The sequence below is a fragment of the Oratosquilla oratoria genome, chromosome 9, assembly GCF_046742065.1.
Source record: "Oratosquilla oratoria isolate Oo_2021 chromosome 9, ASM4674206v1, whole genome shotgun sequence".
NCBI lineage: Eukaryota > Metazoa > Arthropoda > Malacostraca > Stomatopoda > Squillidae > Oratosquilla > Oratosquilla oratoria.
In genome coordinates, this window is record NC_134785.1 from 6,064,480 (window position 1) to 6,080,994 (window position 16,515).

At 38.5% G+C, this 16,515-nt stretch overlaps 1 protein-coding gene across 5 annotated transcripts in view; it reads right to left on the bottom strand.

The window, feature by feature from the left end:
- The window catches only part of LOC143028144 (putative protein-lysine deacylase ABHD14B), a 38,292-nt gene that overhangs the window by 19,024 nt on the left and 2,753 nt on the right, over positions 1-16,515 (bottom strand). For 2 of the 5 annotated variants that reach the window (XR_012966686.1, XM_076189821.1), the window contains exons 2-5: positions 10,244-10,389; positions 8,776-8,910; positions 7,705-7,876; positions 1,813-2,033 (exon numbers count right to left, since the gene is read on the bottom strand). Coding sequence is in view for 4 of the 5 variants with exons in the window: in XM_076189821.1 (XP_076045936.1) it covers positions 1,813-2,033; positions 7,705-7,876; positions 8,776-8,910; positions 10,244-10,389 (674 nt within the window). In the remaining variant the exon portion in view is untranslated. Of the gene's footprint in view, positions 1-956; positions 1,103-1,812; positions 2,034-7,704; positions 7,877-8,775; positions 8,911-10,243; positions 10,390-16,188; positions 16,208-16,381; positions 16,495-16,515 lie in introns of those variants that run through there. The other 3 variants (XM_076189823.1, XM_076189822.1, XM_076189824.1) reach the window with 3 other exon arrangements.

Below are 16,515 nucleotides of genomic sequence, written 5' to 3' on the forward strand. Positions count from 1 at the left end.
TTTACATTTTTGTTAAGCCCTTCTTCGTCACTAAATTCATCCGGCTCGTGTTTGTTTACATGGCATCTGCCTGCCTGGACCAAGTCCTCCCCTTCCTCATTTCCTTCCATTTCCCTCAGTAATCCCTCCCATTCTCCTTTTTCATCACCTTCCCACTACACCACGAGCTTTCCCCTTCCCTATAAATACAAAAAGGTACTTCCCTGACGTTGAGATCCACGAAAATTTCCTTTCTTCTTCTGAGCTCCAATCTTCTCCATGAATCGGTCTACGTGTGTGTGTGTGTTAGCCATAAATTGTTTAAAGTAAAATTGCAGTTCTAAAAACCAAAAGAAATAGTGTTACACGCAATAATAGCAACAGGCAAAAAGGAATCATGTTTATAAACCAACACCAGTACCATAGCATGGCTATTCATCTTTAATCTTCTCATTTATGTCATTCCGAGACGGTTCTCAGAAAAAAACAAAACACAACTGCCCACCTCTCCAAATCAACATAGATTCAAAGAGGCCCACCCCACCAACACATTACAGTACTCACAAACATCACTAGCTAAGTAACAAGGGATTTTACAAGAAAGCACCACCAGAAAGAACAGTAATGGTGGCTAAAGACATATATACATACCAAAAGCCCTCCTCTCCCTTATAAGGTGGGTCGTCAAGTCAAATTACACACCCACTACACACCCATCTAAATCCAATTCATTGTCCCTCCCATCTTAGCATTCCACAGATAAAAGGTCATCCTCCACACACTATTTAAGAAGAGCAAATGAGCAAGCAACACACTTCATTTCGTGCATCTGAAATTACCATTCATCAACCAAGTTTTACACACAACAAAGAAGAACGAAGCCATTCTACCTTAAAGTTTGCAAAAACTTCCTCTGGCACCTCATCAGTAGCTATAGGTGCGATGGGAACAAAGCCAGCAAACTCATGAGGTTGGAGAGCAAGCATGGGCAAGGAGTAGATCCCTGAGAAGGTTGGAGAAACCACCACCACAGGACCAGCTGTGCCTTCAGCAATCAAAAAAGACTGCAGCCAGATACGTCTCAACTCAGCATTTGGTTCATGTCTCCCACTCAGCCCAAAACCTGAACACCAATACCACTAGCTCAGATCTTGCGATTTTTTTTAGGGAAAAGGAATGGAAAAAACTCTACTCTATTCAAGCACTGATGAGATTTGATAATAAACATATTCACACATGTTTTAAAAGTGAGGAACTTTTTCATAAGGTGTTACATCCTTCACACACACATTCAATTGGTTCACAAATTTTGCAGACACTATTGTCCTTTTAGTCACAAATATACTTTAACCATTACATGAAAACTATCAATTCCAGTGAAAATTTAACAAATCACAGTTTATGACTAAGTTACACATAATAATGATTGAATGAAGATTTTTTCGATCAAACAGCGCAGGTCCTTAAACCACAAATAGTCTTATGATATTAACAAGACTTCATGCTGAAATTATTACCAATAAATAAATCTATTAACAAAAAAAAATCAAATTAATCAAATAAAAGGTGCAGTGCTCTTCAAAATGAGAAACAACTCAAAATGAAAAATTTAAATCTCATGCAATCTAACAAGAAATAACATGCTTACAGGAAAAAATATAGGAACTTACCTGTCAAATCACATTTACTTCTTTTAACTCTCATAAAATCCCTTACACTTGTGGGTGGTCTACTCTAAATTTACCTTTCTACTTTACCACTGTAACTTGATAAAAGAAGCAAATTAGTTCAATTATCTATGCTAAGTGACACATTTATTTATGAAAAACTCACCTTAATCTCTGAAGCTTTGGATACAATAGCTCGTGTACCTACAGGAGCCACAGGTACATAACCTCCAATAAGATCATGATACTTGATAAGGTAAGGAATCGAGAAGCCTCCGCTCATGGATGGAGAAACAATTACAGGTGCAGTTAGCTTAAGTTCGGTCACCAAATTGTTGAGATACTCTCCACGATTTCCTGCCACTACAGCTCTTGTTTCTCCATAGCCTGATCATTTTGGAAGACAAGTTATACAATTACAGGATTCAGTAATTAAAGAAAAATGGAACTGGCAGGACTATAAATGTATTCATTACAGTGAAGAAGAGAAGTAGCATTTCTCTGGAGTCCTTGACAAGAAAATAAATAAAATTACTAAAGCAATTTGAAAAGTTATGTGCCTTTTTAGTATCCCAGGTAAAAGTACATGGTATACTCATAATACAGAGGTTATTAAGAGATACAGTGGGGATGATAAGATATATACATACATACATATACCAAAGGCTTTTTCCCCCTTACAAGGGGAGGGAGTAGTTGGTGAGGAACAGTGTGGGTTTAGGACAGGTAGGGGTTGTGTAGATCAGACTTTTGTGGTATGACAGATATGTGACAAAGCTATAGGAAAAAGTAAGGATGTTTTTTGGGCTTTTATGGACTTCGAAAAGGCTTATGACTGAGTAGACAGGAAGGCACTGTGGGAGGTACTGCAGATATATGGAATAGGAGGAAAGCTGTTAACCCCTTCCATACGGTGTAAGAGCAGTCAAGAGTTTTTATGAGAGTAATAGAGCTTGTGTTAGGATTAGAAATGGAGAGAGTGAATGGTTTGAGGTAAAGGTGGGACTTCGTCAGGGATGTGTTAAGTCGCCCTGGCTGTTCAATCTTTACATGGATGGGGTGGTGCGAGAGGTGAATGCAAAGATAGTGGGTCAGGGGTTGGAGATGATTAAAGAAAATGGAGAAAAGTGGGAGGTGAGCCAGTTGTTGTTTGCTGACGACACTGCGCTTGTAGCAGGATCAGAGGAGGGATTGAGGAAGTTAGTGACTGAGTTTGAGAAGGTGTGTGAAAGAAGGAAGCTGAAGATAAATGTGGGTAAAAGTAAGGTGATGAGATGTGCAAGGGGAGAGAGTGACAGTAGACTGGAAGTGAGCATTAAGGGTGAAAGACTGGAGGAAGTGGATAGTTTCAGATACTTGGGTGCAAATGTGGCAGGAAAAGGTGGAGTTGGGGTGGAGGTAGAATCTAGATTGAGAGAAGCGAGTAAATGCCTTGGTGGATTGAAAAGTGTAATGAGAAATAGACATCTGGGAATGGATGCTAAGAGGAGGTTATATGAAGGAGTAATTGTGCCAACAGCATTGTACGGGGCAGAAACATGGAACATGAGAGAGGAAGAGAGGAGTTTGAATGTGTTCGAGATAAAATGTCTGAGAAGTATGATAGGGGTTACTAGGCTGGATAGAGTGAGAAATGAGGAGGTGAGGAGAACAAGGGTGGAAAGGGAACTGGGAGATGGGGTTGATGAAAGAGTATTAGGATGGTTTGGACACATGGAAAGAATGAGTGAAGAAAGATTAGTAAAAGAAGTGTGGAAGGCAGAGGTGGAAGGAGTGAATATGAGAAGGCGTCCTAGGATGAGATGGATGGATGGGGTGAAAGGGGCATTACAAAAGAGAGGAATGTCTGTGGAGGAAGGACGGGAAAGGACAGAAGATAGGGGTGAATGGAGAGGGGTTGTGTATAGATGATGCTGTGATGCATGAGGGGGAGTGGGTGGGGGATGGGGGGTGAGGAAGTATGTATGAGAAAAATTTAATGCTGCCCGAAGGGATTTCTTCTCGTCTTCTCCTTTCCTGCACGAGGGGACGGAGAGGGGGGGTCACCGAATTTATGAAGCAGCCGTGCTGTGGATGTGCTGTGTCTTGCGACACTGCCTCTGACCCAAGGCAGTGGACAGGATGTAGGGATGACCTGTCATCCAGGAGGTGCCGAAATAAGAGGGAGGGTGGAGGGGAGTGGAATATATAGGAAATGGATGGGTGGAAGTGGTTTCTATGCCTTTTCTTTTTGGCTACCCCCCGTGTAGGGGAAAAAAGCCTTTGTACAAGGGAGGTAGCCAAAATACAAAGGTATAAAATCCATTTCCACCCATTCCATCCCTAATACACTCCACTTCCCTCTACCCTCCCTCTTCTCTTGGCATCTCCTGGATGACGGGTCATCCCTGCATCTTGTCCACTGCCCTGGGTCAGAAGCAGTGTCGCAAGACACAGCACATCCACAGCAAGGCCACTTCATTAAATCAGCGACCCCCTTTCTCCGTCCCCTCATGCAAAAAAGGAGAAGACGGGGAGAAATCCCTTTGGGCTACGTCAAATTTTTCTCACACATACTACCTCACCCCCATTCCACCTCATGCATCACATCATCCATATACAACTATTTAACTATTTTCCATTCACCCCTGTCTTTTGTCCTCTCCCATCCTTCCTCAACAGACATTTCCCTCTTCCCCAACGCCCCTTTCACCCCATCCATCCATCTCATCCTAGGTCACTCCCTCCACATCTGCCTTCCATACCTCTTTCATTAGTCTTTCTTCACTCATTCTTTCCATATGTCCAAACCGTCCCAATACTCTTTCATCCACCCTATCTCCCAACTCCCTTTCCACCCCTGTTCTCCTCCTCATTTCTCACTCTATCTAGCCTACTAACCCCCATCATACTTCTCAGACACCTCATCTAAAACACATTCAAACTCCTTCTCTCTTCTTCTCTTATGTTCCATGTTTCTGCCCCATACAGTGCTGTTGGAACAATCACTCCTTCATACAATCTCTTCTTAGCATCCATTCCCAAATGTCTATTTCTCATTACACTTTTTAACCCACCAAGGCATTTACTCGCTTCTCTCAATCTACATTCTACCTCCAGAATTAGTTTTGTCAAGAAAGTGACGGTATAGTTCAGCTTTTCACTGTCATGACAGCCCAATGAGAAAACATCTGTGTTTTGTGGACTTTAAGAAGGGTCATGAAAGAGTACATGGGAAAGGAGGAAAGAAGGGCAGATACAGGGATGCCCCTTCATCCATAAGGAGCTAAGATAATAGGGAAAAGAAACGATTGTTGGACAGGTGTGGGATGGATGAAAGGTGGTTGCATGCCTTAGCTGGTTACCCCCTTTGCAAAGGGAAAAGAGGCTTTTTGGTATATAAATGAAAAATAAATAAAACATGGGAAAGGAGTACTGGACACCACAAAGGTGACAGAAATAGTTAGAAAAGAATTTACAAAGCAAGGCAACAACCTGTTCCAGGAATGGAGTGTACTAGGGATGAGGCACATTTTTTTTTCACATAGTACAGGAAGAAGTGAAAGAACTGAATGGGATAAATATAAAAGGGCTGAGAATTTTCCTCAACCATGCCTAGCCACCTCACTTTGTGGGTAAAGGCACACAGAAATTGGAAGAGCACAATATCAAATGACAAAGGTAAGTTATGGTATACTTGTATATATTACCATATGTAAACATGTACACATACAAAACTGTCCTCCCTATACCACAGTTTTTCATATGGTTTTGATTATCTGTAATTTACATCAATAAGGAGAAAAATAAAGAATTATTAATACTTATTTGTACACAGCATAAATCATCATAAAATATCTATTCATAATATTATCTATATACAAAGGGCTTCTCCCCCCTTATAAGGGAGGTAGCCAAGTTAAACTCATGCACCCATTCCCAAACTTTCTGCTCCCACCAACCATCCATTTGTTTCTCTCTCAATTTAGTTCCTCGTGGATGAATGGTCATCCCTGTCTCCTGCCAACTGCCCAGGTCAGAAGCAATGCAGCAAGACACAGCACATCTACAGCACGGCTGCTTCAGTTACATGACAACCCCCCTTTCCATCCCCTCACATGGAAATTTGAGAAGACAGGGAAAAATCCCTTCAGGCTGCATCAAAATATCATCCACATGCAACCACTCCCAACTCCTCCATCATATATACATATATGAGTATATATATATATATGTACATACACTGGAAACAAATCTCCACTCCAGAATACTTTTAAATTTCAAACACTTTAAAATACTTTTACACTTTAAATCATATAATTCTGTACCTTCCTAAGTCTCTTCTTTTAACATCTCTGTAACTTCACTTCTTCAGCAAAATACTGTCCCCAGTCACATAATAGCTGGTTCTCAGTGACAAAATACAAATCTCTTTCTAGGTCTTCCTTCTTTCAAAATTATCTAATGACATACCCAAATGCTTAAATGACATATTCTTTTAACCATTAACATGACCACTTGGAATGTACCCCTTAGGGTCATAGAGAGCAAGATGCCTAGTTCCATCACTCCTGTTTTAGCCACCTTTACTATCCAAGTGGGAACAGTCAGAGGCAGTATTCTCTCTTCCTTCTACCCAAGAGGACAGCAGTGAAAATGGAAATATATACTCAAAGATGCAATACAGGACAGTATCAAGAGGGGGATGACAGTATAATGAAGGGACAATTGCAGTACCATGAAGTAGCATCATTTATCTATGAGTAGAGATTTCCTTTTAAAGAAACAAAATGATGTGTGGCTCTGGTCCATAGGGGCATCCCATATAATCTTAGAGTATCAGCTGCATGCTAATGCCCAAATTATACTGCACAATTACATACAGCCAATATCCCAGACAGGGTAGTAGGGAGGTGGAGGGTAGGGAGTGGTTATGTATGAATGATATTTTGACACAACCTGAAAGGATTTCTCCCCATCTTCTCATTTTTTTGTACGAGGGGACAGGTTGGGAGGACCACAGATTAAGTGAAGCAGCCTTGCTGTGGTTGTGCTGTGTCTTGCTGCACTGCTTCTGATCCAGGGCAGTGGGTGGGATACAGGGATTACCTGTCATCCATGAGGAGCTAAGATGAAAGGGAGAAAAGGGTGGTGGATGGGAGTGGAATGGGTGGAAGTGAGTACTTGCCTTTTGACCTGGCTACCTCCCTTGATATATAGGTAAACAGCTAGGTTAACATAAACATATAAAAACAACAAAATAATTCAACATTTGTATAAGTTATCAAACTTACTGAAAGGTTTACAACTCACTATTTCAACAAAAATAACACTGCAGCAATATAACAATCTAAAAAAATCAAGTAACTGAAAAACGTACTAGTGCCAAAACTTGTGCTGTGATATTAATCTAGCCCTGCAGCTCCAAACATCAACTGATGTGCACCTGGCAAAATAATAATAATAATAAGTGTTGGCTCAAGTTTCACCAAGTGGAAAACCTGCAGCCCCATAGAGACTGACAATGGTCCTTGGGCCTTCCTACAGATCTCTCTGGGAAGAAACTTTTGGCTGCTATCTGTGCTGCACTAATGTGAGACTTTCTATGTCACCAACTGAAAGTAGTACATGGAAACCAGTCACTGGTCGTCAGCTCTCTATGTGTGAAAAACTAAGAAATACAGTTGAAGTTGATATAAGATAGACCTTGGGCTCCTCAAGGCTGCACCTCCTTTTGGAAGTGAGGAGTTGATGAATTTTGAAAATATGCAGCTCTGCTGTCCATCTTGCAGGAGTACAAGCAGGTATCCATCATAGGTTTCCACTAGGTGAAAACATCCTTTAAATCTAAAACCAAGCTCATCTGTATTGGAAAAGGAGTGCTCAGTGATGTGTGAAGCTCATCTGTATTGGAAAAGGAGTGCTCAGTGATGTGTGAAGAAGTTAATAGGGCTGCCTAGTGGCCAAATTAGAATAAGATGATTACCTGGTGAGAAGCAGTATTAAAAAGGGCTACTTACAAACAGGTTACCCAATAACTGTATCTAATACTAATATATAAAAGGTAAAAAGAACTTGCCTGGAAGATCAATGGCTATAACCACATGACCCATTGCAGCCAGGAGATGAATCGTGGCTAAATCCAGCCAGGTTTTGGACTTAAATGCAGCCCCATGAAGTAGTAAAACAACTACACCAGATTCCTGAATGCCTTCAGGGGGCTTAGCCTCACGGTAAAAGGTCTCCACTCCCTAGGTAATAAAAGAATAAAAACAACAGTTTGAAGGTGCTTTCCTATGCAAGCCCAACTGGGACGAGACACATACTCTTCATGCCAAGACACTATCTTTTGGAGAAATTTATATCATTATTCCTATGCTCATACAGTCCCATCTCTGCATTCCCATTGGTCAATTCTAACCTTTTATCCCATGTTATCTGACAATATTACTCTTTCAATCACACTATTCCATGAATCAATAATCCTGTGTGAAAAAATATTTATAAATGTCCTTAAAACATTAAGACATTTTCAATTCCATTTCACACCTTCTGATTTCCATTTATTCTCACACTTTACCTTCTTTATCTTCATCAAACATGGCCTACCCTTTCATACCTCTAAATACTACTATTAGATCACCTCTCTTCTCTCTGTATAATATGCAGCTCCAGAATATAGTCTTTATTCTTACTCATTTATCAGCAAGATGTGGAACCATTCTAATTACTGCTCTCTATATTATCTATTTCAATCTATTCCAATCTAGGGCAAATAAGGTTTTCAATATTCTTCATCATGTTTTTGCCCATGCAGTGGAATGCCACTCTTCAATATATTATAAGATTCCCCAGTGATCATCCAACTGACTGATAATTCCCAATGATTATTTTCATGTGTGTTTCTGGTGACATATTTTCCATAAACATCACTCCCTAGGTTCTCTCTTCCTTTGCTTTTAAAATAACCATTATTCATTCCATAGGGCTGTGATGGCCTATTCTTACACCCATTTCCAATATCATGCATTTCTTCACAATTTAAATTAATTTCCTACTCCGAGGTCCACTTACAAACTTTATCCAGATCTTCTCGTAACACCCTTACTTTCTAAATACAAAAAAGGGTAAACAAAAAAATGCTACTAACCATAACATTGATGTGGTTACTACTGACATGTACATTATGGGCCAGTTTCTTAATACTCTCAGGTATTGCTTTCTCAGTAAGGTTGACAGTCTTCCAGAAATCTGGTGATGCCATTGGGGCTCCTGTCACTTCTCTCTAATAATAGGGAAAACAATACAAATGACACATTGCTAAAATGAAAAACATGTATAAAAGATTCCATCTAAACTATAACATACAAAATAATGCAGATATTGATACCTTTCAGTACACAACTATGAAATAGTCACAGCTATCTAGCTTCTACCAAGTTTATTCCACCAACTATCTTGGCAAACAAGTCATAATGATAAAGAACTCCAAAGTTGCTAGATACCACCATATAAAAAATTAAGAAGTCTGTCCTCTAGTTTACATTAAAACTACACATCAAACACAGTTGCAAATTATGTCCTTTAATTTAATCAAGTTTTCATGTGAAAAATAAACAAATTTGGAAAAAGACAATTGAAATCTTTATCAAGGTCACAAGTCAACAAGCATAATTTACTAGTGGAACAAAGTGCACTTGTATCTCTGCAAACAAAATATCTTGTGACATTGTGATTGATAACCAGTCATTCATATTACACAATAAAATCTAGTACCAATGAAGAATGTGTAAAAAAAAAAAAAAAAAAAAACTATAAGAAATATAAATGGAAGAAGAAACAGCACAGGCTGACAACCTAAATGAATTCATGGCAAGTTTGATAAATGGAGACACAGACCTCATATATCACTATCAAATATAGTCTATATCTATATACAGGTACTAAAGTCTTCTCCCCCATTATCAGGGAGGTAGCCAGCCAAGGTATGCACCCACCTCTACCCATTCCACTCCTATCTTTCACCCATTTGTTTCCCTTCCATCATGGCTCCTTGTAGATGAAGGGCCATCCCGGACTCCTACCCACTGCCTGGGTCAGAAGCAATGCAACAAGACATAGAACATCCACAGCAGGGCTAGCCACTTCATTTATATGGTGACCATCCCTCTTTCTCCCATGTATGTGAACACAATGAAAAATCCCTCCAGGCCACATTGATTTGTCCATTCACAACCATCCTCCAAACCTATCCCATGCCTTCTTCCTTCCCTGCTCAACAGACATTCCCCTTTTGGTTAATGCCTCCTTCACCCCATCCATCCATCTCATCCTTGGTCCTCTCCTTTAGTTCACTCCATCCACATCTGTTTTCCACTCTTTTTTGGTGATCTTTCCTTACTCATTCTTTCTATATGCCCAAACCACCCCAATCATCTTTCATCAGCCCTACCTGCTAACTACCTTTCCATCACTTTTCTCCTCCCCACCTCCTCATTTCTCATTCTATCAATCCTTGTACCTCTCACCATACTTCTCAAACAAAACTAGATAAGTATATATATATACAAAGAATCACTTGAGTAAATATTAATTTCTGATACCTGATTCATACTTACTCTTTCAATGGATGATGGATGTTCCATCAATTTTGCAGGTTCCTTTGATCGCACTGATAATGATGTTGCAACCAGAATTACAGCAGCAGTTGCTGTGATGCAGGCTACAAATCTACCCACTGTTACTCCAGTTTTCATCTTTATCACTAAAAGAATATTGCAAACAAGAGAAATGGCATTAGATACACCTCATAGTCTTATGTAAATATATTTATCTATTCTAGTATCACAAAAATAAGTGCATTTCATATCTCATTTTCTTTTTTTTTTTGGGGGGGAGGTTCAACTCAAATTGTATCTAACTTGCTTTAAACTCTGAATGTTTAGGTTATGCTTCATCCCTTGGCAAATTTGCCCTTGGTTGTATTTACTTAAGGGGGTTGTCTCTCATTTCGGTGAAAAATATTCGATTTTGTCAAACTTCGTGTGTGGACTGGTGTGGTGTCCCTGAACACCACGGGACTGGTTTCCAGACGTATAACGCCACCCTTCTCAGGTAATGGCGGGTTTAAAGGGCCAGAAATTTAAAGGTCAGCCCGTCAGCCACACCCCTTTCTTTGCTATAGTTTGTTTTCCTTGTATTTTGTAATTTTTTTTTTTTTTTTAGAATTTTATACTCTGATATTGTTGTACGATAGCTTAGGCAGCCGTCACCACACTCAGTGCGATCGAAAAAGGGTTCAGCATATGCATGCATCATTTCACCACGTGCTATCCTGTTTTATACATTTCTTGTTTATAAATTCACTACTCCATAACTAAATATGTCAGATGTGATAGTTGCCAAAGTATTTTGCTCCATTCTGAACCTGAGAAGTGCAAGAATACTCACCTTAGCAAAGGGATTGTAATGCATGTGTACCATTCATTATGTGAAGGATATGGAAGGTTAGGATTGTCACGATTCTCAGCTGGTATGGGTACAAAAGAAATGTAATGAACATCTGCTGCTTACTTCCCAGAAATGGTCAAAGGATTATGTAAGTAGATATGTGCATTTGATACTCTTTGGAGACACTTTTATGGAGTAGTGAATATATAAACATAAAAATGCTATTTTCTCCAAACTAGTTTTTTTTCGCACAAAAGTAACTATGACTTTGTGTGTAAATATGCAATTTTGATCATTCTTGTTGAAAAATGATCGTGATACTTATATCTAACAAACCTAGTAAATTCATTCTTAACCTACTTGATATATATTTTTGACAATTTTTTAAAGTTGTGATTTTATGGTTTTTTTTTTTATAATTTGCTGTAAGGCTAACTTTCTTTCTTTTTCACTTATAATTACGAGTATACTAGTTTAGGTACATCTGGATGTCTACTAACTGTACACCAAAGGAAATCATTATTCTCCTCATACTTTTGGAAAAATAAACGTTATTTAAAAAATAACTCAAAATTGCAAGTAAATCGTCTGTTGTGTAAAAATTTCTTAATGGATTTCAATGAAATTTCTGTCACAGATGCATCCCATTTCCCTGCACATTGTGTGAAATTTCCATTGTCTTACATAAAAAAATAAGGTTGGGAGTTCCAGAAATGCATAATCCGATCGAGCGAATCACCGAAATGAGAGTCAACCCCCTTAATCATAATATTCCAGAGAAGAGCTATCCTCACGGGTTTTCCAACTTCATGACTCAAATTTGGTTTTAAATTTGTTTGTAATTTTTTTTACTTGATTATTTTCCCATTTGAACTATTCCACAAATTGATGCACCAGCACAGAAAATTATGCTTCTTGATACTTTCAGGCACCAAGTCTCTTTTCTACCCCAAATTAAAAGATCTTCACAATCAATCCTTTACAGTCTTTCTAAGCTCTCCTTCCACATAAAGGGTGGTTACTATTTCAGTTCCTACTCATTATATTTTCTTATGTACTTTCTGTATGGGGCCTACACAGGTAAATATGTATTCATTAATGAATTTACAATATCCAAGAGAACATCACACATCAAAACTCCAATAGCAGATATCAAAATCCTGGTAACTTTGGAATAGTAAAAATGAATCATATTATAACTGCTACTCTTCCACAACCTAAATACAGACAGTTTTGGTGTGGTTGAGAGATGCTAGTTACCAAACCAACATAATACTTGCCAATGACCATACTTAGGGAAAGGAGGTAATACATTAATATTAATTATCCTATCTGGTTCAATGGTAAAAAACAAATCAAGTAAATCAATCAATCCATTTCCCCTGGTTTCTCTTGTAGAGATCTGTGGCCTCCAGGAAACTAGCAACAGCCTCCTGTCAAGTATATCACCAGACTTATCATGGGTGGGTTGTGAAACCCACTGTAAGTCTAAAGAAATTGAAAAAATCACAAATTATATGATCTGAAGCAGATAATATTGTGCAAACCAAATAAGAACCCCATTCAACTGTTGGGAGATTAAAATCACCCAAAAGTATAATGTCTTAATCACAGCATAAATCCAAAAGGAATTGTAAGAACACATCATTATCAGGAGTACTGTTTGATTGAGGGCAGTATACTACAACAAATAAAGATAAATCAGTCAAAAATAGAGTCAACACATTACCGTATTTTCCGGCGTATAGTGCGCGACTTTTTTCCGTTGGAAGGGCCTAAAAATGGGGGGTGCGTGTTATCCGGTGGTGCGCATTATCTACGGCCTACGATAAAAATTCTGCGGCTGTGTGTGTGATTTTTTTTCACAACAACGTGACGATGTTGGCCGTCACAAAGTCGGGACGGCACACTTCTCCGTGACGTTCCGTGAGAACATGAAGAACAGCCATGGTGACATGAAAGAATACGCCAGCATGGGCTACCGTATATAAATATTTGGTATAGGTAGGTATCTATCGAATCTTATTTTTCATGTTTAGATAGGCCTAAACACCATGAAACATGATCAATATTCATGATATTTGCCCATGTTCACAGCATCCTAGTTTGAATTTTTATGTTGGCTTTGTTGCTTCACTTTAGGTATGGTACAAATTCCGTTGCGGCTGTTCATAAACTCGTGTCAAACACCTGACTACAGCACCCTCTTTCGGGAGTTATATTAACTAAACGTCACCTCGATGAGACTGTCCTATTTTACCACTGTCATTGCAGGTTCAAAGCTAAAACGAAACAGCCTGTAGTTTGTTTCAGTATTAAATAAAAAATGTTAAAGACGAATTATTTCCTCAAGATATAAAATGAACATTTTCTGTAAAAATCCCGAAATTTATCTGTATATTTTACTTTCAATAAACTTTTTTTAGATCATATTTCCTACAAACTATTTAAGCTACAAAGTAATAAGGGACCAACGCACAACATGAGTCATATACCGGTACATGTAGTTCCGACTTTTTCTTAGTTGTGTCCTGATTGATGCCTAAACTGACACTTAATTTAGTGACAAATCAACAGATTTCCCAGCGGTGGCTATAGCCAATGAAAAATACTTCTCCATGTAACCTCGTTCACATGATATAAATACCGAGGTAAAACTGCGTTATAGACAAATGTGATCGGGCATGCGCGTTATACGTCGGTGCGCGCTATCTGTGTACTGAGATAACGAAGTGCATGGGTGCGCATTATAACCCGATGCGCATTTTAAGCCGGAAAATACGGTAAGTATTACACATATACAAAAAAAAAAAAAAAATTGTGCTTAGGGATAGTCTCTTTGTGTAATGATGAGTATGCACAAACCACCATATGAAATAATATAAGATAGCCATGTCTTACTGATCCCCAAAACAGTAACATTATAACCAATAACATTATTGGGTTCTAATAACATTATTAGGTTTTAATAACAGTATTAGGTTTTATTAACCCTTAAATTGTGGATGTCTTGCTAATGAGCCTGGGGAAAACCTGAACCAGACTGCAGGTGTCTCATTGCGGAGATAGCCCTTTTTGAATTTGCACACTATAAATATCTGATCAGAATAGTTTCTAAATTTCACCAGATGTTTCTGCCTGTCATCCACTTACACCCAAGGCTCCCAAGCAAGCATGTGTTATTATCATTATTATGGCGAGGAAGTTTATGAAAATAAATATGTGGAGCAAGTCCACATCAAATGTTAGCTAAAGGTATATACTGTACATCCTATTCATTTGTTTATATTTTATGAAAAATACCCGGAGGAAAGGCTAGATAGGCTCATGGACACAATTTAAGAAGTAATAAGAATTAACATTAATATGGCCTTACTGTGGACGTAATGTGTCTCACTGCACTGATTCTGACCCAGAACACTGGGCAAGATGCAGAGATGACCCGTCATCCAGGAGGAAGCAAGATAAGAGGGAGGGGGGGTGAATGGGAATGGAGTATGTGGGGATGGAATGGATGGGAGTGGATTTGCCTTCGTTTCTTTTTTTTTTTTTTTTTTTTTTTTTGGGGGGGTACCTCCCTTGGGTAAATGTTCAGTTGTGTACATGGACACGATATAGCATTAAAAAATGAATTATTAATTTTGTAAATTATAATGTATCAAGGTAATATGCAATTTTCTTGGCAGAAATAAAAAACAAAAAAGTTGCTAAAACAGATTTCATAAGTAACGAAGTCATACCGGACAAATGGTACGACATGTATGTGATGATTGATGCCGATGTCAAAGAAATGAAAGGATGATAAATTTGTCTAACCTAACCTAATGTATATTTAGTAAATCAGTACCTGTAATTTAAGGTCATCCGGATCATCATCGCCATTGTCATGGATGTTGGCGGCCTGTTCAATCACTCTTTCCGATTGCAGTGTATATAGGTATTTCATAGCTTGAAGGAATGCATGGATTTCAGCTCCATAGCATTTGCTTCAAGAATATATACCTCATGAGGTACTGGCGGAAGTACCGAGGGCATACACCAGGCCTCAACTTGACCGGGCAGACAACATTTGACAAACGACAAGATGGTGTCCCAATCCTATGCTAGTGACTTCATTTGTTAGTATATCTGCTTGTAGCAAGGTATTTTCATTTCTATTTCCGCCAAGAAAATCGCATATTACATTCATGTATTATAATTTACAAAATTAATATCTATTTTTCTAACGCTATATCGCATCCATGTACACAACTGAACAAATATCCTCCCTATATTATATATATGTATGGTCAAAACACATTTGAGTTAAAAAACTGGAAACACCTATATCATCCAGTGACCCTAGACCAAAAGGGAACTAGAATTAGTAGGAACCACACTCCTATAATCCACCTGGGCCAATGTAGCGGCAAGACATCACTTTCTTACCTCTCGTCTCAGAGAATAGGATCCCTATCCACCAAAAATATCTAAAATCCTGTGATTACTTAAGTGGACAGGACACAGATGACCCTTCATCCATGTGGGGCTAAGATGAGAGGGAAGGATAGTGGATGGGAGTGGGTACATCATACTTGCCTTTTGATTTGGCTACCTCCCTTATTAAAGGGGAAGAAGCCCTTGGTTTATACTTTATAGATACATAAACTAAAGTTAATGTGTCTCTTGTTAGTATAGCCCTTCTGACCTGGACATCAGTAACTTTGGCTCAGAGAAGACTTTTCTCCTGACATATACAGACAACTCTGACAGTACAATTTCCTTTTTAATCAATACCAGGGACATTACATTACTTTAAACCTAGTCACATCATTAACCTCCAAGGCTTAGTTTGTTAAACTTTAACTACATGAAACTATGTGATCCTCATGGGAAAATGCAAAAGCAAATCAAGCAAAATTATTAAAAACCAGACCAAGCAAAACATAAATATCAATAAATATGTCTGCTGTTTGGAAAAATATAACCTTACATTTAGCTACGACATCGATGTTTGCCACGTCCGCCAGAAAATTAAAAAAATCGTGTTTATGAGAATTGGATGTAATAACCTGAAAATAATATCAACACCTATTTCATATGTTAGACTTGAATACTATTACTTCTAACATACTCCAGGACTTTTCTTAACTTGTAGAACTAGATACACTTCAAATGACGAGTTTCCACCAGAATCTTTTGTAATTGTTTACTGGTATGATCACCCTAATTCAATCACTGCAGTTTTGGCATAATCCTAATTCTACACCACGGTTCCCTCACAGCACCATTCACTATAATTAAGAAAAATGGGAAATAAAACCTACCTTGAGGTCTTTCCAATAAATTACACGTAAACTACACCACTTTCACAAACGCGTCGGTCTGTGTTGTGACTTTTGACAGGACTTCCTTCGAAAGTTATCAATTAGTCTTCGACTTACCGCTTGTATACGAACTT